Source organism: Neofelis nebulosa, chromosome 17 (genome assembly GCF_028018385.1).
Source record: "Neofelis nebulosa isolate mNeoNeb1 chromosome 17, mNeoNeb1.pri, whole genome shotgun sequence".
In the NCBI taxonomy this organism is placed as follows: domain Eukaryota; kingdom Metazoa; phylum Chordata; class Mammalia; order Carnivora; family Felidae; genus Neofelis; species Neofelis nebulosa.
In genome coordinates this window covers 8,255,247-8,279,334 of record NC_080798.1, presented here as the reverse complement: position 1 = coordinate 8,279,334, position 24,088 = coordinate 8,255,247, and the positions used below count along the sequence as shown (strand labels likewise).

Sequence of the window (24,088 nt, the reverse complement as noted above, 5' to 3'; positions counted from 1 at the left end):
TGATCCTACTGCGCATGTGCCAACGTGACCCAATGGTAAGGAGGAGTGAACTACGAAGCATCTCTCCGCCTATCAGAGAGAGGCCTTGTAATTTTCCCGCCTCAAACTCCGCCCCTTGCTTCCAAGAGTCTTTTCAGGAATTTCCGCCTCAACGCGTTTCCATGGCAACCCGCCGTCTCCTTCAGGCCAGAGTACGCTGCTTAGTTTGTCCTTTAACTGGGTAAAAACTGGACTGCAATTCCCACATGCTACCTGGCCCCGATTTTGTTTCTATTCTCTTTCCTCCAGTGCTCAGCGGCCAGAGAAGAGGGCGGGGAAAGAAACACAGATAAGCGGAGATAGGCGTCAGCACAGCCTTCTGGGAAACCGAGTCCCGTTGGCGCGGAGGCTCCTGGGTGGAGGAGCTCGAGGAAGTTCTCGCGGCGCCGGAAGTTGTTACAAAGCGCGAGTGGGAGGAGTTGGGTCTGCGTCTTCCTCGGGGCGGGAGTCGCTTCTGTTAACGCGACGGACGGCAGTCTTGAGAGGTGAGGCGACGCCGCAGGTGGGGTCACTGAGTACTCCCAAGGCTTGGGGGCTCGGTTCTTCCTGAGGGGGGACGGAATGCCCACGGGGTGACTTCGGCAAAGGGCGCGCCTTCTGGGGGCGGTGGGTGTCCAGGTGGGGTCTTGACCGCTCTCTGTTCGGAGCGTGTTCTGGGCCGGGCTGTCGCTGAAATGGTTTCCAGTCCTCACCGGCAGCCCTGAGAGGAGAGGTTACGTTTACTTTTGAGTGAGGAGATGGAAGCCGAAGGAGGGGTTCGGTTGCCCGAAGTTGATCGGGCAGATCTGGAGGGATGAATGAATGGGAGTTCTTGAGGAGGGCGAAGCATTTCACATTTGGGCACTTGCTGGGCGCCAGGCGCCGCGCTGTACTCGGATTTCCTCCTGTGATCTCCGCAGCAGCGCCAAGCGCGGCTCCTCGGTTTTACCGGCTCCCTTGGCACCGGGAGCACTTCGGGAATCACAGTTTATCAGAGTTTGGAAAATTAATAGGGTGCCTATTTTATAGTTAGGCAACGCCTCAGAGGGATCTGGGGCAGTCTGCCGGGGAAGGCGTGAATATTCACACTATATACAGCCTGTGGCAGTTTGGGTTCAGTTTTGCCGCCGATTTACGAATGAATAAGGTTCTGCTTTTAAGAGCTGTTTTGGTTTTTAGAATTACAGCTGCGGGGCTGTGGGTCTGTTTTACTTGTCCCATTTCGTACACGTGGAAACCAAGGGTGAATGATCTGCTCTGGTCCCACACTAAGAAGCAGCAAGAGTTCTCAATTCTAGAGCGCTGGATTTGCCAGTCCTGTAATTGTTTGGCTCAGGTTCATTCTGAGAGGCTGGGTGACCTTGAGCCTCACTTTAGGGCTCCAGTTTGTTCTGTCCCAGGGCTCAGAGTGTATGAGATATGGGCAGAACGTGATTTGGAAACTGTAGACAGAGGTCTGAAACTCAGATGTCTATGAGGGTGAGGCAGATTAGGTAAAGGAGAGAACCGCCTGGGGGCGGGGGGGGGGTGCGGAGAGCTGTGGGGCATCAGGGAGCACTTGCCCCACTTAAGGGGGGTAACTTTAGGCCCCAGCTAACAGCTTTGTTAGACTTGGTGAGTCAAATCCTAGAATTTGGCAGAAACTGGAAATCAATTTTTTTTTCATTTTTATTTATTTTATTTTATTTTATTTATTTTTTAATTTATTTTTGAGACAGAGAAAGACAGAGCATGAACGGGGGAGGGGCAGAGAGAGAGAGGGAGACACAGAATCGGAAGCAGGCTCCAGGCCCTGAGCCGTCAGCCCAGAGCCCGATGCGGGGCTCGAACTCACGGACCGCGAGATCGTGACCTGAGCCGAAGTCGGACGCTTAACCGACTGAGCCACCCAGGCGCCCCATCATTTTTATTTATTTTAGAGAGAGTAGGGGGGAGAGGGGGAGAGAGTCTTAAGCAGGCCCCATGCTCAATTTCCCAGTTTTCAAGGTTGAGACTACTTAAAATAATTTTCTCTCAAAACCTGCTATCTGCCAGCACTGTGGGCAAAAAACCACATCTGTGGACCAAATTACACCCTCAAGGCGAGACTTAACCTCTGTCATGTGAGGAAAGTCACTGTTGAATAAATGTTAGCACTTAACACGTCTGCCACATCACCTTACCTGCAATCAAAATCTGGAAAGCCCGGAAGATCACTTTTTCCAGAAGTTTGGTGTCCAGACCTGACCGTAACTACTGGGATTTATAACCTTTCATTATCCTACCTAGAGAGAATATCTATACCCTTCACTCTAAAAATATTGAGGTGTTCAAGTACAAAATGCTGCCTGGCCCACACTGCACTGTGATTTTATTTTATTATTTTTTTTAATTACGTTTTTTTTAATCTTTATTTATTTTTGAGACAGAGAGAGACAGAGCATGAGCAGGGGAGGGGCAGAGAGAGGGAGACACAGAATCTGAAACAGGCTCCAGGCTCTGAGCTGTCAGCACAGAGCCCGACGCGGGGCTCGAACTCACGGACTGTGAGATCATGACCTGAGCTGAAGTCTGCCGCTTAACTGAGCCACCCAGGCACACTGCACTGTGATTTTAATGAAATATGTTTGTGTGTGTGTGTATGTGTATATATGAATATATATATATATCACCTTTTTAAAAATCAGAGAATTTCTTGGGGTGCCTGGGTGGCCCAGTCGGTTTAGTGTCCAACTTCGGCTCAGGTCATGATCTCATGTTTTGTGAGTTGGAGCCCTGTATCGGGCAGCTGACAGCTCAGAGCCTGGAGCCTGCTTTGGATTCTGTGTCTCCAGCTCTCTCTGCCCCTCCCCCATGCGTGCGCGCGTGCGCGCTCTCTCTCTCTCTGTCTCCCCCTCTCTCTCAGAAATGAATAAACATTAAAAATTTTTTTAATAAAAATCAGAAAATTTATGAATTTCAAAGCGCATCTGTCCCTAGAAGCTTAACAATTGTGGACCTGATGTTAAATCATCCTGCTGCTTTGTGATACGGAGTGTTTTCGTCACTCTGTAGATAATGTGCCACTTAGGAAATTCACAGTAGCTACCAACGTGTAAGAAGCCCTATGGTACAGGGCACCTGGGTGGCTCGGTTGGTTGAATGTCCGACTTCAGCTCAGGTCTTTGGAGCCCTACGTCAGGCTCTGTGCTGACAACTCAGAGCCCGCTTTGCCCCTCCCCACTCTGATGCACGCATGCTCTCTCTCTCTCAAAATAAATATTAAAAAAAAAGGCCCCATGGTACAGTGTTTTGTATATTATGGTCATGAAAAGAGGAGTGGCAGGGAGGGAGGGAGGGAGATCGAGAATCCCAAGCAGATCCAAGTTGTCAGCACAGAGCCCAATGCAGGACTCGATCTCACAAACTGTGAAATCATGACCTGAGCCGTAAGCCAAGAGTCAGACGCTTAACCGAGTGAGCCACCCAGGTGTCCCGGTCATAATTTTTTTTTTTTTTTTAAATGAAGTACAGTGAAAGAGACTAGAATAGAAAAGATCCTAGCACATTCCACTTTGTAAGATTCAGTATTATTTCGTGAAGTTTTGTTTTCGTTATGTGTGTGAATGGACAGTCATGGTATATGTCTTTGTTACTGTGGGTCATGGTTAAAAAAAAAAAAAAAGTTGGAGAAATCTTGCTACTGTTGAAAAAATAGTAAAATTTTTGGAGGCCAGCTCACCTGGACTCAAATTCTAGAGCCAGTAATCAGAAATCCCAGAATCCTGGGGCGCCTGGGGTGGCTCAGTCGGCCGGTCGTCTGACTTCGGCTCAGGTCATGATCTCGCGGTTCATGAGTTCGAGCCCCACGTTGGCCTCTGCTGACAGCTTGGAGCCTGGAGCCTGCTTCGGATTCTGTGTCTCCTTCTCTTTGCCTTTTTCTCTCTCGAAAATAAATAAACGTTAAAAACAGAAGAAAAAGAAAAAGAACCCAGAATCCTCATCCCAGGGGTTCAGTTGGAGAGAGATTGTGTTCTTTCAACAAACGTTCCAAAAGCGCCTACTGTACGTCAGGGGTCGTGTCATGCTGAGACACGGTCGCGAGCAAGACTGAAGGTCCCACCCAGGTGACTGACCTTAATTGCCACCTCTCCCAAACGTGGATTTACTGACTGCAATAAGTGCCAAGAAGGGTCATGAAGTTGCCTGTGGAACTTGAAGTTCCACTGTGGCCCCGAAGCACAGTGGAAATGAGGGGCGTGGAGTAGTTTCGGCCGATACAGAAATGTTGTTGTGATCCCCGCAGGGAGACTCCCATCCTGACTCATCCTCCTACTTCCGGACGTTCTGGGGGCTCATCCGTCATGGCCAGGGAGCCAGCCCTAGAAGGAAGGGAGACTTTCTCCCGGCTCCCTTGTGTCTCCTGCGGCTCTGCCAGCCAGGAACATGGAGGGGACGGAGAGGGATCTTAAGTGAGAACTCCGGCCACCGAGTCCCAGTCGGCTACCACCAAGGTGAGTGGAGGGCCCCTTGTCCAGGCCCCATGCCCTGAGGCTGCATGGCCGGCCGGCCTTTATTCTGGGCTCACTGACCCACGGTGACCCCCAGGTGATCCTCTTGTTACGCTGTCGCTCTCCTGCTCAGCACCCTTCCAGGCATCCTTTCTGCTTAGAAGATCAAACCCAGGTTTCCCAGCCCAGTCCTGCACGACCTGAGTCCTGCCGCCTTCCTCAGCGTCTCCTCCGGTTCCCTCCATAACCCAAACTCCCTTCCTGGCCTGGTGGTAAACTGTTACACTGTGGTTGCCGGATTCCCAGCCTTTGCTCGGGCTCCTCCCTCTGCTAGAATACCCTACCCGCCATCTCCGGCCGGTAAGTCTTACGCAGCCTTCAAGACCCAGCCCAGCCCCCACCTTGCGTGGGCAGTGAGCTCTTCCCTGCTCCGGCCTCATCATAGCACAAATCACCTGGCTGTGGTTGTCCCCTGCCCCCATCTATCAGCCCCACCAGACGAGGTGCTCCTTGGAGACAGGTGCTGATTGGGCCTCGCCTCTGGGCCCCCAGGGACCAGCGTGGGCCCAGTACACAGCGGTCCTTGAGGTGTTTCTTGAAGAATGATGAATGAAAACCTTCCTCTACCACCGATACCTGCTTATCCTTAATGACCCAACTTGAATATCTGCCCCAACCAGGAAGCTTTTCCTGATTCCAAGGCAATGTCCTCATGCCCGTCCCTGGCCACACAGCCCTGGATACTGCCCTCTGTCACAGCCCTGTCTCCTTATGCTCACTGTCAGCATCCCTGGGTGTCCCCTGTAGGCCAGGGAATGGGTTTGACACCTCTCTGCCTCCAGCATCCTCAGAGGGGTCTGGCACACAGGAAAAATGACTGTTGAACGAATACATGCTCTGGCCTTGTCACTGTCCTGTATAAAACTCTCTGTGGCTCCCCAGTGCCCCACGGATCAAGTCCAGGGTCCTCCTACACCCCCACCACTATTTCCAGCAAAATCGAGGAGTTCAGGGAAGGAAGCTTCTTGGGGCTCTCTGATCGGACTCCTGCTGACAAAGCCTCTTTGGCTGATCCCTTCTGACCAGGTATAGACAGCAACAGTTTCAGCCACAAGGAACGGAACACTTGGCTCAAACCAATTTAAACAGTCAGTGGATTATATAGAACACATAACCAGAAAGGCCAGAGCCGGCTTGATCTGCCAGCCCACTCAGTGTGATCGAGACCCAGTGTATTGTCCCCATCTCTCAGCCCCACCTCCTATTGGTTCCATCCTTGATGAACTCCTTCCCTTGTCCCAAAACAGCTGCCAGGATCACCATGTCCCCACATGCCTCCTACGTGAAGGCTTTGTTCTGGGTGCTGGGTCTACCCGCTAGGGAACCAACTGATGTGGTCCCTGCTGTCATGAGCTCACACATTATTGGCGGGGTAACACCGTATTTGTTTGCTAGGGCTGTTGTAACAAAGTGCCTTGAATGATAGAAATTTATTATCTTGGCTCTGGAGGCTGGAAGTATGAAGCCAAGGTGTCATCTGGGCTCCTTCCTTTTGGAGGCTGCAGAGGAGAACCCCTTCCTTGCCTCTTCAGCTTCTAGAGATGCCTGTGTTCCCTGACTTGTGGCCACATCGCTCTGACCTCTGCTTCTGTCATCACATCACCTTCTCCTACCTTCGACTCCTCTGTCTCATTTTTTTTCTAAATATTTATTTATTTTATTTATTTATTTTTAACGTTTATTTATTTTTGAGACAGAGAGAGACAGAGCATGAATGGGAGAGGGGCAGAGAGAGGGAGACAGAATCTGAAACAGGCTCCAGGCTCCGAGCCGTCAGCACAGAGCCCGACGCGGGGCTCGAACTCACGGACCGCGAGATCGTGACCTGAGCCGAGGTCGGCCGCTCAACCGACTGAGCCACCCAGGCGCCCCCTAAATATTTATTTTTGACACAGTGCACAAGCAGGGTAGGGGCAGAGAGAGAGAGGGAGACACAGAATCCGAAGCAGGCTCCAGGTCCTGAGCTGTCAGCACAGAGCCCAATTTGGGGCTCCAACCCATGTACCGTGAGATCATGACCTGAGCCGAAGTCGGATGGCCGACTGAGCCACCCAGGGACCCCCCTTCTGCCTCTTATAAAGATATAAGGTTGTCAAAAAAATAAAGATATGAGATTGTCATGATTGTGACAATCAGGGGCCACCGTGATCATCCAGGGTAACCTCCCCATCTGAGGATCCTTAACTTGTCACACCTGGGAAGTCCCTTTTGCCATACAAGGTGACATTCACAGGTTCTGGGGATTCGAATGTGGATGTCTTTGGGGAACCATGATGTCTAAGGTTTAAAAGGGTATCTCGAACTTAACCTGTACCAAACCAGACTCACACTGTGCCCCAAACCTGCTTCTCCCCTGTCTCAGGCAGCGGCAGCTGTGTCCTTCCAGTGCTCAGGCTAAAACTTACAGACGTCTGGGCTCCTCTCTGTCTTTCGCTACATTTGCTCTCTTGGGAGATGTTGTCCCCAGCAGTGTCAAAATGTCCACATCTGGGGGCACCTGGGTGGCTCAGTCGGTTGAGCGTCCAGCTTTGGCTCAGGTCATGATCTCGCGGTCTGGGAGTTCGAGCCTCACATCAGGCTCTATGCTGACAGCTCAGAGCCTGGAGCCTGCTTGGGATTCTGTGTCTCCCTCTCTCTCTGCCCCTCCCCTACTTGTGCGCACGCGCTCTCTCTCTTTCTCTCCCTCTGTCAAAAATAAATAAACGTTTAAAAAAAAATGGCCACATCTCACCTTTTCACACCCCTTCCATCCCTGTTCTCCTTTCTCGCCTGAATCATGGAATTCACCTTTTTCCTCGTCTCTCTGCCTCTGCCTTTCCACCTTTTATGTTTTTGCACGTAGTGGCCAGAGGAGGATCCTGGTTAGAATATGCTTAATCAGTTTGCTTACTTTTTTAGGAATATTTGTACTGTAAAAATCAAGCACAAACATAGAAACCCACGGCGGGTTTCTGTTACGTGCAGATCTCTGCTGTGTGTGTTTGAAAATTTCCATAGTAAAAACTTAAAATCTTGAATGAACGCTAAAAAGCAAAAGCCAAAGTAAGTAGATTTTAGGAACAGGCCGACGTGCATTTAAGTCCTGCCTGTGTGACCCTAAGGGGAACGCACGTCCCCTCTCTGAAACTCCATATCTTGCCCACAAAATATGGGGATGCCCGGTGTCCTATGTCTCAGGGCTCCCACGAGATGATTTTTGTCAAAGACCTAGTACATGGAGGGCAGGGCGCCTCAAGTGAGCTGTCGGGTCCATCGCTGACCCCAGTCCCACGGTCACTGACAGTGTATTACATTTCAGGAATTTGTGACCCGCAGGGATGTAGCCATGGACTTCATCTTGGAGGACTGGGAACAGCTGGGGCTGGACCAGGGGGACCTGTTCTGGGACACGGCGCTGGACAACTACCAGAACCTTTTCCTGCTGAGTGAGTGTCCACTCCGGCCCCGGTGGCCCGGTCCCTGCCCTGCTTTTGGCTATTGTCACCCACAGGATAAATTCTCGGCTCCTGAACGCCTCAGAGCTGGCATGGTGTAGCCCAGCAGTGCTCAGCTGGCCAATTCTGCCCCCCCCCCCCCCAGGGGCACTGGCAGTGCCTGGTGACCTTTTTGATTGGTCCGCACTTAGGAGCAGGGGGCGTGCACCTGGCATCTCATGGGTGGAGCCCAGGGTCACCGCCACATGTCCGGGAATGCAAGGGCAGCCCCTACAGCCGAGGATTATCCGACCCCAAGTGTCACTAGTGCCGAGGCTGAGAAACCCCATCAGCCACCCGCCTGCCGCTCTGGCCTCCTTAGCGGTTTCCTCTTCGTCCTTGTGGGGCTGACGCTCGGGGTCTTTGCGTTCGCCTTCCTGTCTCGTCCCCTCCCTGCCTCTGGGCTTTCCTTTTTTAAGACTTCTACTGCGACCTGTCAGCGAGTCCTCTGTCCCCTGCCCCACCGGCCCACCACTCCTGCGCCTTCGAACTGCCCATTTTATGCTCTGTCTCCCTCTGCTGGGACGGGCACTTCCTGAGGGCGGGGACTCGCTGAACGGTGGCTCAGTAAACGAACGAGTAGCAGGAGTCACCGGCTCAGGGGCCGGGTCTCATGCTGGGTCAGCGCTTAGAACTGGCCTTCAGTCCTGCCGTCACCCCACAAGTCCGACTCCCTGTTTTGCTGGTCCTTTTGAAAATGAGGTCCAAAGAGAAGTCACCTTCCCAGCTATGCGGGGGTTCCCGGAAGTACCCTGTGTTCAGTGACTTACGAGGAGGGGACTTGAAGGACTCAGCGTGTGGTCGTACTCACGGCCGTGACATGTTACAGAGAAAGGACACGGCACGGGCGGCAGAGGGGAAACCAGAGCCGGCTTCCAGAGCCCTCTCCCTGTGTAGAGTCCCACACGATCGTAATGAGGGACAAAGGGTGTGAAGTGTCTACTGGAGATGCTCACTGGAGACTCAGCACCCACAGTTTTTATTGGGAGCTGGTCACACAGGCACCCTCTGCCTGGAAAGTACCAAAATTCTGGACTCCCAGCCGGAAAGCAGGTGTTCAGAGGCACAGGGGGCCCCTCTGTTCGGGAATGCTGGAACCCTCCCGAGATCCAGGTTCCCAGACACCAGCTGAGGGCCAGCCTCGCAGATTTTCTCTAAACTCTACTGAGCATGTGCGGCAGAAGCAGCTTCGGGGCGGCTCAGACCTCAGCGTCTTTTCCATTTCTAAACTGCATCCCACAGTATAGGCACGTCTCCCTTGACCCCCCGCACACGCTTGTGTGTATGTCCAGGCAGCGTATTAGCTTCCTACGGCTGCTCTTAGAAATGCCACGAACAGCAGCTTAAAACACCGCGTTTATTCTCCGACGGTTGTGGAGGTCAGAAGTCTGAAACGGGTCTGACCCGGCTGCGGTCAGGCTGTTGGCAGGGCTTGTTCCCTCTGGAAGCTCCGGGGAAGAGTCTTGTGCCTTTGCCCTTTTCTGGCTTCTAGAGGCGCCTGCATTGCTTGGCTCGTGGCCCTTCCATTTTCAAGCCAAGAAGGCGCTTTTCCTCCACGGTAGCACAGTTCCCCTGGGATTAGGATTCTGCTTCCTTCCTCGAGTAGTTTGCCAAGGGCAGGGCACAGGGCCGCCTGGGCTCTGGGAACCCAGCATATTCCACAGAGACCTTGGGCGATGTGGGCTCCGTGGGTGGATGAGAGGGTGCGTGCCTCTCCACCTGGCAGGCTGCTCATCCCTCAAGAGCTGTTGCAAGTCCTTTGTATCCCCGGCTCTGGCTTTCACAGCTCTGATCACCCTGGACTGTGACTGCCTGGGTCTGTCTCCTCCACCGGACTGGGAACCCTACGGGGCAGGTGTCCCCGGAGTCGCCCAGAGCGACATTTGGCTCTCGCGAGCTGTACACTGGACAAAGCACTGATGGTCAGGACAGCCAGAAGGTTCCCGCTAAGCAGTCGGCTGGCCTGCCGTGTCCTGGTTGATGACAGCGCTCTTCTCTCCCTGCAGACCCCTGCAAACCCAAACTGACCTCCTGTCCGGATGGTGGCGAAGAGCTGGAGGCCGTGGTCAGAGAAAGCCCAGAATCAGAGGGCCTTGGTGAGTGGGCGGGGCGGGGGCCGGTGGGACAGCGCCCTTTGTCTGCCCTCCGTCTTTGGAACTCCCATCCGGACCCCAAACGTCTGCCTAGACATCTTGCCCCTCTGCCACGTGCTGGCTTCTGTCCCCTCGTCCCGGCAGGGTGGGGGCCCTCGTCTTGTCTACCTCAGTGTTCGGCACGTGGCTGTCCTGGTGCCCTGAGTCAGTCTCTCCACCTTCATGTCCTGTGCCCTTTGAGCACCACACATCCCCGGTCTGTTTCACCCTGTGTTTGTACAAGTCTGTCCCGGAGGGCACGGCAGATGGCCACATCTGCTAATAACTCAAGCCCAGGCCTTAATGCAGCCAAGAGCGTTTGTTCCGTTCTCTCCTAGGCCACGGTTCCTCTAGAGGGAACAGGTTAGGCAGCGAGGGTGTCACGCTGGTTGACGTGTCCCCGGCGGGAAAAGGCAGAGGCAGGGGCCTTCCCTGGGGCGCGGGACACTTTCCTCGCGGTCAGGTCATTAACATGAGAAGGGCCCCTGAGTCAGAGACCACGGCGTGGTGGCTGCGTGGCTCAGTCCGGGCCTCCGCCACCCAGTCAGGATGCAGCTCCGTTCTTGGCTCACCTCTCGTGAGCTCACGAACGTGGACCCTCCGTGGCCTCCCGACGAGCACACCAGTGTTTGCGCGCAGGTGACCAGCACGGACCCCTGCCACCTCTACAACATATGGGAGCGCCCGGGTGGCTCAGTCGGTTAAGCGTCAACTCTGGGTTTCGGCTCGGGTCATGATCTCACGGTTTGTGAGTTCGAGCCCCACACTGGGCTCAGTGCTGACAGCGTGGAGCCTGCTTGGGATTCTCTCTCTCCCTCTCTCTCTCTCTGTCGCTCCCCTGCTCACTCACGCTTTCTCTCTCTCAAAATAAATCAGTAGATACTAAAAAAAGAAATACGTGCTCTTTCCACAACCGCGTAGCCACGCCTTTACCAACCGAATCTGTCCTCCAGCAGTTACAGCATTTGTACGTCCTTCCCCGTTGAACAGCGCCCTTCTCCAAGAAGTGGGCCGTGGCTGATGGGGCAACGGCATCTGCTAAGAGGCTCCCCTTCCCTGTGGAGCCCCTGCGGCTGCCCAGCCCCCACTTAACCATCTTGGAAACGGGCTCTCTGTTTCCTGTGCTGCCAGTTCCAGCCGGGTCACCGCTTTGGCCCCTTCTCCTTCATCATCCCCTCGAGGGACAGGCTTCCTGAGGAGCCATCACCCGTTCTCCCTCTTGTCTGTGTTCTCACCCTGCAGCTCCTCATGTCTCGCCACGGGGAACGGGAGACACCTGCACTTACCCTCTCTCGGACATGGCCGAAGTCAAGAACTGCCCTCTGGCACAAGACTTCTTGGAGGAAGGACTCTCCCAGGAGATCATGGAGACTTTGTCCAAGGATGGCCTCGGGAACTCCAGTCTGGGGAAAGCCTATGTAGGTGAGAGTTGGTTAGATAGTTTGCTAGGAGATCCAGAAAGCCTTCTGAAGTCTGACGTTGTTACCAACAAGGGAAGTCCCACAGAATGCAGGAGTCGCGAACTCCAGAGAGACCTCGGTCCTGAGCCCCGCCTTTCCGTGAGGGAGGATTCTGTGATGCGTGATCTTCCTGAAAAGAGCCCAGCTAAGTCTCAGGAACGTGGGAAAGACTTTGGCTGTGACTTAGACCAGAGCCCGCAGGATCCTGTCCAGGGAGGCGAGAAACTGTATAAATGTAGTGAATGCGGGGAGAGCTTCAGTCAGAGTTACCATCTCATCCAGCACTGGATTGTTCATACTAGAGAGAAACCCGCCGTGCACGAAGAGTACGAGGAAGGTTGCAGCCAGAGGTCTTGCCTCTTTGTGCCCCTGACAACTCACACAGACCACAGATCCTGTGCGCGTAACGAGGGCGGGAAAACCTGCACTCAGAGCACACACCTTCTGTGGCATCAGCAAATTCACACTGGAGAAGAACCACATGAGGATCAAGACAGCGACCCTCCGTCAGGTCTCAGCTTACAGCCTGCTGAGCACCAGAAACCCTATACAGGTGATGAGTCCTACAAAGGTAACGAGCGTGGCGAGGGTTTCAGCCAAACCTTTCACCTCACCCAGCATCAGAAGACCCACACTCAGAAACGCTATGAATGTGCCAAATGCAAGGCGACCTTCAACTTCAGCAAATACCTCCTCCAACATCAAAAAACCCATGCTACGGAAACTACCTCTGAGCGTCAGGAATGCGGGAAGGCCTTCGGGCAGAGCATGCTGCTCGCTGAACACCAGTCCATTCACACCGGAGAAAAGCCTTACGAGTGTGATCAGTGTGGGAGGCCCTTCAGGAATATCTCGACCCTAAAGGTCCACCAGAGGGTTCACAGTGGAGAGAAGCCTTACAAATGCAATGAGTGTGGGAAATCCTTCTACCGGAGCACTCACCTTAATGAACATCAGAGGATTCACACCGGCTACAGGCCCTACAAGTGTCATCAGTGCATCAAGAGTTTCAGCCGGCCCTCCCACCTGATTCGACACCAGTCTGTTCACGCCACAGGAAAGTCCTACTGCTGTGCCAGATGCAAGAAAACCTTCAGCCATAATGAATACCTTGTTCAACACCAGAAAATGCATGCTATGGAGACCCTCCACGAGTGTCAGGAGTGTGGCGAGCGCTTCTTCTGCAGCTCGACCCTAGCATGCCACCAGAGTGTCCACACCAGAGAAAAACAAGCACTTGGCGAGAGCGGGAGTATCTTGAGTCAGGACTCAGAATGGAGAGAACATCCAGGGGTTGGCGAGAAGCACTTTAAGTGTAACAAATGCGAGAAAACCTTCAGCTGCAGCAAATACCTGACTCAGCACGAGAGGGTTCACACCAGAGTGAAACCCTTTGAGTGTGACCAGTGTGGAAAAGCCTTTAGCAAAAGTACACAGCTCCTCCGCCACCAGAACATCCACTCTCGAGTGAGGCCGTATGAATGTGGGGACTGTGGGAAGGCCTTCATCCGCAGCACTTCCCTCGCCAAACATCAGTCCACCCACAAGAGTGAGCACCCCTTTACATGTAATGAATGTGGAAAGACCTTCAGCCAAAGTGCACACCTCTCAGAACATCAGTTAACTCACACTGAGGAGGAGAAACTCTGTAAATATAGCAAGTGTGACAGAGCCCTTGCCCAAGGTAACTGCCTTACTCAGCATCAGAGAACTCCTGCCGGAAAGAAGTCCTTTGAGTGTGATGAATCCGGAAAATCATTCCATTTGAGTTCGTGCCTTTCTAAGCATCAGAGAGACCACACAGGTGAGAAACCCCACAAATGCAGTGACTGTGAGAAAACCTTCAGCCTGGGTGCTCAACTTCTTCAACACCGGAGAGTTCACACTGGAGAAAAGCCTTATGTTTGTCAGAAATGTGGGAAAGCTTTCAGCCAGAGCTCATGCCTTTCCGTTCACCAGCGAGTTCACACTGGAGAAAAGCCTTATGTTTGTCAGGAATGCGGGAAAGCCTTCAGCCAGAGCTCGTGCCTTTCTGTTCACCGGAGGATTCACACCGGGGAGAAGCCTTACGTGTGTGCTGAATGTGGGAAAGCCTTTTCCCAGAAAGCAAATCTGATGCAGCATGAGAGAGTTCACACTGGGGAGAAGCCTTATGCCTGCAAGGTCTGTGGGAAAGCCTTTGGCCTCAGCGCCCATCTCACTCAGCACCAGAGGGTTCACACCCAAGAGAAACCGTAGTAATGTCAATATTGTCAGAAAGCCCTCTGATGCAGGTCTCAGCAGACATCAGCAAGCTCATACTTGAAGGTAACGAGGAGTTACTCAGCAGTGACAAGTAGCAATACCACAAGGTCCCGGCAGCAGCAACAGGGTCGCAGACCTCTAAACACATTCGTCTGGGCCCTAAGGTTGAAACCACCGCACCGTAAGCTCCTCCGCCACGAAATCAACACGTCTCTTTATTAATAAGGAGCAATTAGAAGATTTGCACCCGTGAGTCTCATGAAAACACAGTAGTGGAGAAGCTGTGTCGAATGGCAATTCAGCGGTAGGCTTGAGCCAGTCGGCTGGGTTAAATCCCGGTTCTGCCATGTGCTCTCCGCGGGGAGAGCCATGGGACTCCTGGGGCCTCAGTGTCCTCACCTGTAAGATTGGCACGATACGGTTACCTACCTCAGAAGGCTGTCATGAGGATAAATGCATGGAGATAAAGGTGCACTTAGAACTGAGTGCCCGGCACATAGCAAGTACTCACCAAGTGTGAGCTACAAGTACTCATGAGATACAACAAATATATTTAAAAAAAAAGAAAAAAAAAGGAAGAGTTAGCAGTCCTCTATTTACTGCAGTTAATGTCCTTACTAATACTATGCACGGCTTTCATTTTTAAAGTTTTTCTTCAAAATGCCTCTGGTTAAATTTGGTCCCCCAAACCCAGCACCTTGCTCTTTTCTTTTTAAAAAAAAAAAAAAAAGAGGGCGGGGGCGGAGGGAGACGGGGTGCCTAGGTGGCTCAGTCGGTTGGGCGTCCGACTTTGGCGCAGGTCACGATCTCCCAAGGTCATGGGTTGAGCCTCGTGTCGGCCTCTGTGCTGACAGCTCAGAGCCTGGAGCCTGCTTCGGATTCTGTGTCTCGCTTTCTGTCTGCCCCTCCCCTGCTTGCACTCTGTCTCTCTCAAAACTAAATAACCATTAAAAAAATTTTTTCGGTCTAACTTTTCCTTCCCTCTGCTCTGTCGCAGTATTTTCTTGACTCACCCACAGAAGCCAACAAGAGCATGTCAACTAACACCAAATAGCTAGAACTTTCCACTCCTAACCTCCAGAACGTCTCACTCAAAAGGACGTTCTCCCACATAACACATGCCACTTCTTCCTGTAATTTTCTTCCCCCATTTAAAGTTGGATCTGTGGAATGAGACCTAGTGTGTGGTGGGAATTCCTCGTACTAGAAACCATGGGATTCAGTTGGGAAAGCTGCACTGGCTATTGCCACGCGGTTCCCAGAAGATGTGCTCGATGGTGAAAACCGTGTGTGGAAACTACTGGCGGAATGTTCCTCATGCACCGTTTGTCCAAGAGCCAACCACTCACCAGGTGCTCTGCCAGGCTCCGGGGTGGGGAATACCAACCCAGGGTGGGCAAGCCCTGGTCTGGCTGTGAAACTTCTGGAATCAAAGGGAAGCGGATGGCCCCATTTCCACAGAGAAGTACTGTTCATTGACAAGCGACATCCTAAAATGCCACATTCCCTCCTGTCACAGCAAGTTCTGGGACCGCGAAGGGTTGCTGGAGAGCCCAGGGAGGGCCCCATCCTTCCTGCTGGAGCCCTCAAGTCGACGGGTCAACCTTGGCCGGGCCTGTTCTACAGCTAAGACACCACATGGAACCATGTGCCCTCTTGAGGGCACCTCCTCAGCTCTGGGTTTTTGTGTCCCACCCACTGAGTGACCTCGTCACATGTCTGCTGAAGCACAAAGAGAACTTTACGAAGACACTGACACTTTTGATATCATTCATAGTTTTGGTGCTAAAAAAGTTTAGGAGTATGTGCTCTGAGTTCTTGAGTCTTTTAAACCTTGAAACTGGGGTGCCTGGGTGGTTCAGTCAGTTTAGCATCTGACTTTGGCTCAGGTCATGATCTCATGGTTCGTGAGTTCGAGTCTCATATCGGGTAAGCCCACACCCCACTTCTGCTGAGCTCGAGCCCCACTTTGGGTGAGCCCAGCATCTCCCCTCCCCCGTTCTGCCCCTCGCTCACTTGTGCCCACTCTCTTTCAAAAAAAAAACAAAAAACCTTGCACTTTGAGTTCTGCCGGTTGGTTTTGTTGTTGAAACTGGGAACCTACAGGCTCGCCACTGGGCCCACACCACAGCAGGGAGCATATGGGTTTTCAAAGGGCCGAAACACTGAACTCCCTGCACCTGGTCCCTGCCCTCAGATCGCTGTGTAGTCTGGGCGAGACCCGTTCTATACCACAGGGCAGGCCGGAGGCGGGAAACGTGTTCAACGAGAGTTTTGACACCAAAGATGGAGGTCAGAGGCCCTGTGGAAAATTGGCAACGTGGCGGGCGGACTCTGTAACTACTGACCTGTGTAGCTGTGGGCCAGCGTAGAGATGGCTTTTATGTGTACGTGTTTGTTCGCCGATTAAAGTTTTGAGTCTGTATGCGTTGGTTGCTTTTTTCAGCCTGGTGCCGCGTACCTGGCCAGATGCTGGGCGTGCAGAGGCTCCCATTCGGGGCAGGTGCCCGTGTTGTGGGGGAGGAGGGCTTATCCTAGTAAAAGCTGCCCCATGAGGAGGGATGGTCACGTCCATTTTCCCAAAGTGTCGGTGGGGCAGGGGCCACCGGGGAACCATACAGTTTCAGCCGGTCCTCAGATACCTCATCAGACAACACTTCATTCTAGCACGATCCTGACTGAAGAGGAAGCACGGACAGCCTGTCGTTCTCTCCTCTCTAGTTACAAAAACACAGCAGTCCTCGAGCTCAGGCGATCGTTGGAGCTAGAAATTAATCTTACTTTCCTCTCTTGGTGTTCATTTTAGTTCCCCACCCCGCCCTTTCTGTAATGACAAGAGATGCTAGTTTCCCACTCGAGGGCAGTAGTAGAAAGCCCTCTTGAGAAATAAATTGACTTGGGGCGCCTGCCTGGCTCAGTCGGAAGAGCATGCGACTCGATCTCGGGGTTGTGAGTTTGAGCCCCATGTCAGGTGTAGGGGTTACTAAAAAAATAAAGTTACTTAAGTAAAAAAGTGAGCTGATTTAAAGGGAAATGCATGGCACGCGTTTATGACAAAAAATGGACAGTGGTGTCCAACTGAATGAGGTGGGGAACGCGGATGTGACTAAGGCCTGGCATCCTGTCAGTGGGTAACCATCGCCGGCATAATTGTGTCAGGACGAACCAGATTAATGCTGTGGCTGAACCGGTTTCACTCACCCGTGCTACGTGTCCACTGTGGATCGGTGGCGGTGGGGAGGCGGTGGGGCTGGAACTCGATCCACTAGAGAGGCCAGGCTTTCCTTTTTGAGTCTGTGCATCCTTCAGGTCACCTGAGTGAGGAAGCAGCTTCAACACCTTGCATTTCCCCGTCTCCCCCTTCAGGCAGAGCAGGACTCGGGCTCTGCCCTGGGGCGGGGGGGCGATGCAAAGTTTTTGCTGCATTTTACTTACGGCAAACTTCCATTCATGGCAAGTGATACTGGTTGTCCACTCGCAGTCGTGCTTGAAAGGCTTAAGGGGTGTTGATTGAAATAGGTGGGTGAGGAGGGTCCTGGCGCAGGCAGCTGGTGTCTCAGGCGGGCAGAAGGTGACCACTCTGCGGAACCCAAGCCGGTGGCGGCATGCGGACACCTAACGTTGAGGAGATCCTGCTCTAGGAAAACGACCTAGGAACCCACTGTATAAAGAAAGATGAAGGTGGGGGCGCCTGGGGGGCTCCGTCGGTTCAGCGTCCGACTTCGGCTCAGGTCACAATCTCACGGTTCGTGGGTTCGAGCCCCACGTCGGGCCCTGTGCTGACATCTCGGAGCCCGGAGCCTGCTTCGGATTCTGTGTCTCCCTCTCTCTGCCCCTCCCCCACTCATTCTCTCTCTCTCTCTCTCTCTCTCTCTCTCTCTCTCACTCTCTCTCTCTCTCAAAAATAAACATTAAAAAAGATGAAAGCCGATGTGCCCTGGCCGAAGGGGTATGAGGAACACCACCCCCCCCACACCACCACCACCGCCGCAGCAGCGCCGGGGCACAAACCTCTCTCTGGGAGGGGCTTTCCGATGCTCCCTTGGAAAGAACACGAAGCCCTTTGACAATATCCCAGGCTGGGTTGGGTTGATCACCGAGATCTGAGCACCCGGCAGAAATCTTGTGGTGCTCCCTGCCGGGGGGGACTCCCCAGGAGGCTGGGAAGAGCAGTACTCCTGAAGGAAGTGGCTCTCCACCTTGTGCCACCGTGGCCCGAGTGACCAATCCCCCGTGCACCTCACGGACACCGGGGCACAAGATAAAAGCTGTTGGCGCCGCCGGTTACAGCGAACGTCTATCACTCACCTTTCTGAGATCCACCCTTCACCTCCCCGGCAGCCCTGTCTTCTCTTGGCGACACGTGTAGTTCGGCATCCCCCCGCATTCCCTCCCTGTTCTACGCAAAGGATATATGGCCTAGTTTGGCCAGCCAGCCATTCCCTCCCTCCGCCACTGTGATTGATGCAGAGATGGGCATGACCTCAGCTGGGCCAAGCACAGTGACTCTCGGAACCTTTGCTGAGGGGCGCCTGGGTGGCTCAGTGGGTCAAGCCAATGACTGTTTTTTTTTTTAATTAAAAAAGGGTTCTTTTAATGTTTATTTTTGAGAGAGAGAGACAGACTGTGAGCGGGCAAGGGGCAGAGAGAGAGGGAGACACAGAATCCGAAGCAGGCTCCAGGCTCCGAGCTGTCAGCACAGAGCCCGACGCGGGGCTTGAACCCATGAACTGCAAGATCATGACCTGGTCTGAAGGCAGACGCTTAACCGACTGAGCCACCAGGCACCTCTAAGTGTATGACTTCTGATTTCAGCTCACGTCATGATCCCACAGTTCGTGGGGTCGAGCCCCACATAGGGCTCTACGCTGACAGAGCGGAGCCTGCTTAGGATTCTCTTTCTCTCTCAAAGTAAATAAAACATTTATTTTTTTTAATGGTTTTAAACTTATTTTTGAGAGAGCGGGAAAGGGGCAGAGAGAGGGGGACAGAGGATCCGAAGCAGGCTTTGTGCTGACAGCAGCAGGCCCAACGTGGGGCTCAAGTTCATGAACCGCAAGATCATGACCTGAGCTGAAGTCGGATGCTCAACTGACTTAGCCACCCAGGCATCCCAATAAATAAAACATTTTTTAAAAAGCGTCTGACTCTTGATTTCCACTTGGGTCGTGGTCTCATGGTTTTGAGATCAAGCCCCGTGTTGGGCTCTGTGCTGGGCGTGCAGCCTGCTTGGGATTCTCTCTCTCCCTCTGCCCCTCCCCCTTCCTCTCTCAGAAAAACAAAAAAAACCAAAAAACCCACGAGGCAGTTGCTGGTGCAGCCACCTAGAGCTGCTGGGGACGATAGTGGACGAAACGGTGCCCAGAACTCACACGCATCTGGAAGCACAACGTGGCCTTATTTGGAAATAACGAACAAAGGATTGAGATGAGATCATACTGGGAGTCGGGTGAGCCTGAGAACCTACTATGTTCTACGCAGTGCTTTAGGTGCTGGCGACATAGTGGTGAAAGACACACGGACCCAGCCTTCAGGGTGTCAGGGAGCAAGCAGTCCACAGGAGACCCGTCACAGGAAATTATGATACGTGCTATGAAGTAAACGGGCGAGGGGCTGAGACGGAAACAAAAGGGCAGCTCTGATCAGGAAATAAAATGATTTGAGAACGTAAATATGCAATAAACACCATATAAATCTCAAGTGCACTGTAAAGAAATACAGTAAAACCTTGGTTTGCAGGCATAATTCATTCCGGAAACGCACTTGTAACACAAAGCACTTGTATAGCAAAGCGACTTTCAAGAACCATCGGCTCAGTTGTGATCATGTGACAGTCAGCATCGCACAGCTCACGTTGCAAGACCTCGCTCGTTTATCAAGTTAAAATTTATTAGAAACGTTTGCTGGCCTTGCGGAACACTCACAGACCAGGTATACTCGCAATCCAAGGTTTTACCGTATTAACGTATGTATAGAAGCTGAAGGTTGCCTACCTGTAGATTTATTCTTTCCAGTGTTTATGACAATCTGAGTTGGGGTTTTCTTTTACTTGCCATTGAAGGCATCCAGAAGTGCCAGGATAAACAGGATGAATGCCTTGCTTTGGGTCCTTTTGGCTACTTGGGTAAGTATATTATCCCTATGGTTTGAGCTATTTTGAGTTTTCTGTACTTGAAACCCAGGCGTCCTTGGTAATATAGTCTTAAACTATTCTGGTTTTAAAAAAAAATAAGGAAGCTGGATCAGACAACAAGACTGGCAAAGGCAAGATAAAAATTAGCTTCGTATGGGGAGCCTGGATGGCTCAGTAGGTTAAGCGTCGGACTTCGGCTCAGGTCGTGATCTCACAGTTCATGGGTTTGAGCCCCGCATTGGGCTCTGTGCTGACAGCTCAGAGCCTGGAGCCTGTTTCAGATTCTGTGTCTCCCTCTCTATCTGCCCCTCCCCTGCACGCTCTGTCTCTGTCTCAAGAATAAATAAACATTAAAAAATTTTTTTTAAATTAGCTTCGTTTAATTATGTATTATTTTTTATTTTTGAGACAGAGCACAGGCAGGGGAGGGGCCGAGAGAGAGGGAGACACAGAATCCGAAGCAGGCTCCAGGCTCTGATCTGTCAGCACAGAGCCCAACGTGGGGCTCAAACTCACAAACTGTGAGATCATGACCTGAGCCAAAGTTGGACGCTTAAATGACTGAGCTACCCAGGCACCCCAAAATTAACTTCTTTTATACTAAAATTATACGTATTCTACATTAGTATGTTAGTTAAGGGGTGAGAGTGAGTCTTTGTGAAGGGAGTGGGCTAAATATGCTAAGAAAGGTACCTACATCGAGGAGTACATTATGAGGAGGGGCTTAAAGATGCTACCCTGCTGGCTTTGAACATGGAAGGGGCCACCAGCCAGGGAATGCAGGTGGCCTCTAGAAACTGAAAATTCGTACCATAAGACGTGTTCAAAAATGCAGATGGAGGGGCACCTAGGTGGCTCAGTTGGTTGAGTGTCCGGCTTCAGCTTTGGTCATGATCTCATGGTTCATGAGTTCCAGTCCCACATTCGGCTGTTGTCCCCACGGAACCCACTTCAGATCTTCTGTCCCTGCCTCTCCCCCTGCTGCACCTCCCCTGCTTGTGCACTCTCTCTTTCAAAACCAAATAAACATTTAAAAATTAAAATGCAGATGGAATAAAAATTTAATTGTCAAAAAGTCATAAAAGTATGAGAATAAAATATAGGATAATCTTTTTCATAATCTTGGGGGTGAGGAAGGCCTTTCTTAAGTAGGCTGGTAGTAGGCCAAAAACTATAAGAGAAAATACAAATCGATTTGAATACCTAAAGATTTTCGAATTCTGTATAGCAAAATACATCCCAAGCAAAATTGAAAGAGCAACAACAAATCAGGAGAAAATATTTCGAATGTATATGCCAAAAGGTGAATATGTGCAATGCATAAAGACTTGTTCCTATAAATCAATATAAAAAAGCAGCCCAATTAAAAGTGGGCAAAATACAGAAAAAAGCAATTCAAAGGCTAAATGTCGACAAACACATAAAAGACCATTAATCTCACTATTGAGAGGACATATTTACTTATTAGAAATATTTTTAAAAGGCTAACAGTGCGTAATTTTTGAAGAAAATGGGGGAACAAGTAGGCATTTGTATACACTTCCAGGAGTCCTGTAAATTGGTTCATCCTTTTTTGGAGGATTATTTAGCAGTAATTATCAAAATTTTAAACATGGATATCATATGGCCCCATAAGATTCTTTCTAGGCGTTCATCTTATGGAGATATTTTGCACAAGTGTCAAACAGTAAATTCCAATGATGAAAAAGAAAAACAATCTCAATGTCAATTAATAGGGATTGGTTACATAAATTCAAGAAACCCTAGTGTGAAGTATTATGCAATTGTTAAAAAGGAGAAAACATACACATATATATGTACATATATACGTGTGTGTGTGTATATATGTATGTATATGTTTTGCATTATCATGGGAAAATACCCACATTATACCAAGTGAAAAAGTGAAAAAAGTTACTTCTAAAATCATATGTGTGGGTGTGCCTGGCTGGCTCAGTCAACAGAGCATGCGACTCTTGACCTCGGGGTTGTGGGTTCCAGCCCCACGTTGGGTGTAGAGTTTACATAAACAACATAAAAATCTTTAAGAAAAATAATATCGTGTGTGTGTGTGTGTGTGTGTGTGTTATACCAGACACACTGTGTGCTATCTTTATGTGGATATATCTTTGGAATGAAGATTTATAGAGAGCCATAGCTTTCATTTTTGTGTTCTATGAATTATTCACCATAAACAAGTATTTCCTCAATCATGAAAGGAGTCATACATTAAAAGAAATACATGGGAAGATTTTTTTTCCCATTTTTTAATGTTTTTATTTTTGAGAGAGACACAGAGCATAAGTGGGGGTGGGGGGCAGAGAGAGAGAAGGGGGAGACCACAGAATCCGAAGCAGGCCCCAGGCTCCGAGCTGTCAGCACAGAGCCCGAAGTGGAGCTTGAACCCATGAGCCATGAGATCATGACCTGAGCTGAAGTTGGACACTTAACCGACTGCGCCACCCAGGCGCCCCTAGAAATACATGGGAAGACTTTTAAACATGGTAATAGTTACCACGGATGACATTGGTCAGACGCAGTCCCGGCCGCCGCTAGTCAGAATGCCAGTTGCTACAGAACTTCTGGGAAGCCATTGGCACACGTGTCTGGGATCGTTGAAACATTCTTTGACCCCATGACCTCCCTGCCAGGATTTCACTTGGAAACTGGTCAGGTGCTCAGCCAAAGACTTCAGTAGAAGGGATGTTTATAATAAAGTCAAAAACTGGAAACAACTAAAATGTCCGACAGGGGATTGGCTGATTCACTGGCTGGATAAACATACGCTATGCAAATCCCCCAAATGTCTGGTTGTTAAAGATTATTTGATGACATGGGTAAATCGTGATATTTGAAGATAGGGGCCTGTGATATAAAGTTGAATACATTAGAGGTATGCTAAGTGGCATATTCAGTATACCCCAGATTTATTTTAAGCATTTTATAATATTATAAAGTTTTTAAAGTAGCAGAAGTGTATCCAAACAGTTAACAGTTATCTCTGGGGAGCGCCGAACTTTGGGTGACCTCTGGACTTTCCGGATCTTCTAAATTTTCTGTAGGAAGCATGTATTGGTTTTTATAGTAATAAGCATCATTTTAAGAAGGAAATGGTATACATGCAATGTGCTCAATCCCAATAGAAGGACACAGCCTCGCTTCTGAGCCCGACTACGTGGGCTTGAATCCATACTCCATGAGCTCATAGCTGTGAGGCCCTGGCTACTTCATCTCCCTGTGCCTCAGTGTCCTCCCCCGCAAAATGGGACGCTACAGCCCCGAACAGGTGGGACTGTTGGAAGAATGAGGACTCATGACATACCAAGGGCTTGGGACGGAACCTGGCACACAGTTAAGTTACCGAAAACACTAGCCATTTGATATGTTTGACATAGGAAAAAATTATGGATGATCAGTGCTGGTAAAAAATGGAGTGGAAATGAGTGGAAATGTGGTCCCCGTGCCCAGCTTGCCAGGTAGACAAGGTCCAGCTCACTTGGGAAGCAATCTGACAAAACGTTCCAGGAATCAGGAAAATGATTGGAATCTTGCTCCTGTTATTCCCATCCTGGGACTGCGACGTAGAGAAATAATCTTGGAGGTGCTCATTATAACATCATTCATAACTGGGAAAAGTGGTGAACAACCTGTCAATCAGGGGCTTAGAACAAAGCCTACACAGGGGAATGGATTTGTAAATCATTTTACACCCACCAATGAAATATCGTCAGCCCCAATAATGATGAGTACGAGGTGTCTGTGGTTACAAAGGACAATGTTCATGGTATAATAAGGACAAATCAGAGAAGCCAACATTGTTCCTACACTCTGATCACAATGACATAACATTTATTTATTTTTTTTTTTTTTAATTTTTTTTTTTTTCAACGTTTTTTATTTATTTTTGGGACAGAGAGAGACAGAGCATGAACGGGGAAGGGGCAGAGAGAGAGGGAGACACACAGAATTGGAAACAGGCTCCAGGCTCCGAGCCATCAGCCCAGAGCCTGACGCGGGGCTCGAACTCACAGACCGCGAGATCGTGACCTGGCTGAAGTCGGACGCTTAACCGACTGCGCCACCCAGGCGCCCCTACATA

General features: G+C 50.8%; 1 protein-coding gene and 1 long non-coding RNA gene across 5 annotated transcripts; one reads left to right on the top strand and one right to left on the bottom strand.

The window, feature by feature from the left end:
- The first annotated feature begins 140 nt into the window (after window positions 1-140).
- Window positions 141-16,281, top strand: ZNF473 (zinc finger protein 473). 2 transcript variants are annotated; one of them, XM_058708303.1, is made up of 5 exons: window positions 141-524; window positions 4,283-4,490; window positions 7,863-7,972; window positions 10,027-10,116; window positions 11,395-16,281. In XM_058708303.1, exons 3-5 carry the CDS (start codon window positions 7,873-7,875, stop codon window positions 13,848-13,850), a joined length of 2,646 nt encoding a protein of 881 aa, XP_058564286.1. In that variant the 5' UTR covers window positions 141-524; window positions 4,283-4,490; window positions 7,863-7,872; the 3' UTR covers window positions 13,851-16,281. The 2 variants fall into 2 exon arrangements, with proteins under 2 accessions (XP_058564286.1, XP_058564287.1); XM_058708304.1 differs by having other exon boundaries at window positions 7,846-7,972.
- On the bottom strand, window positions 10,719-23,838 carry LOC131499944 (uncharacterized). Of its 3 annotated transcripts, none has more exons than XR_009256115.1 (4): window positions 17,292-17,697; window positions 17,058-17,170; window positions 11,439-11,566; window positions 10,719-10,817 (listed from the first exon to the last, which is right to left on the bottom strand). It is a non-coding gene; the product is annotated as an uncharacterized LOC131499944 (long non-coding RNA). The 3 variants fall into 3 exon arrangements; XR_009256114.1 differs by lacking the exon at window positions 10,719-10,817 and adding an exon at window positions 20,801-23,838 and having other exon boundaries at window positions 11,469-11,566; window positions 17,292-17,471; XR_009256113.1 differs by lacking the exon at window positions 10,719-10,817 and adding an exon at window positions 19,850-20,271 and having other exon boundaries at window positions 11,469-11,566; window positions 17,292-17,471.
- Window positions 23,839-24,088: the final 250 nt, after the last annotated feature.

Coding starts and splice junctions, on each gene's coding strand:
- ZNF473 (XM_058708303.1), top strand. CDS start 7,873: ATGGACTTCATCTTGGAGGACTGGGAACAGCTGGGGCTGGACCAGGGG. Junction 7,973..10,026: donor CCAGAACCTTTTCCTGCTGA/GTGAGTGTCCAC, acceptor CTCTCCCTGCAG/ACCCCTGCAAACCCAAACTG. Junction 10,117..11,394: donor CCCAGAATCAGAGGGCCTTG/GTGAGTGGGCGG, acceptor CTCACCCTGCAG/CTCCTCATGTCTCGCCACGG.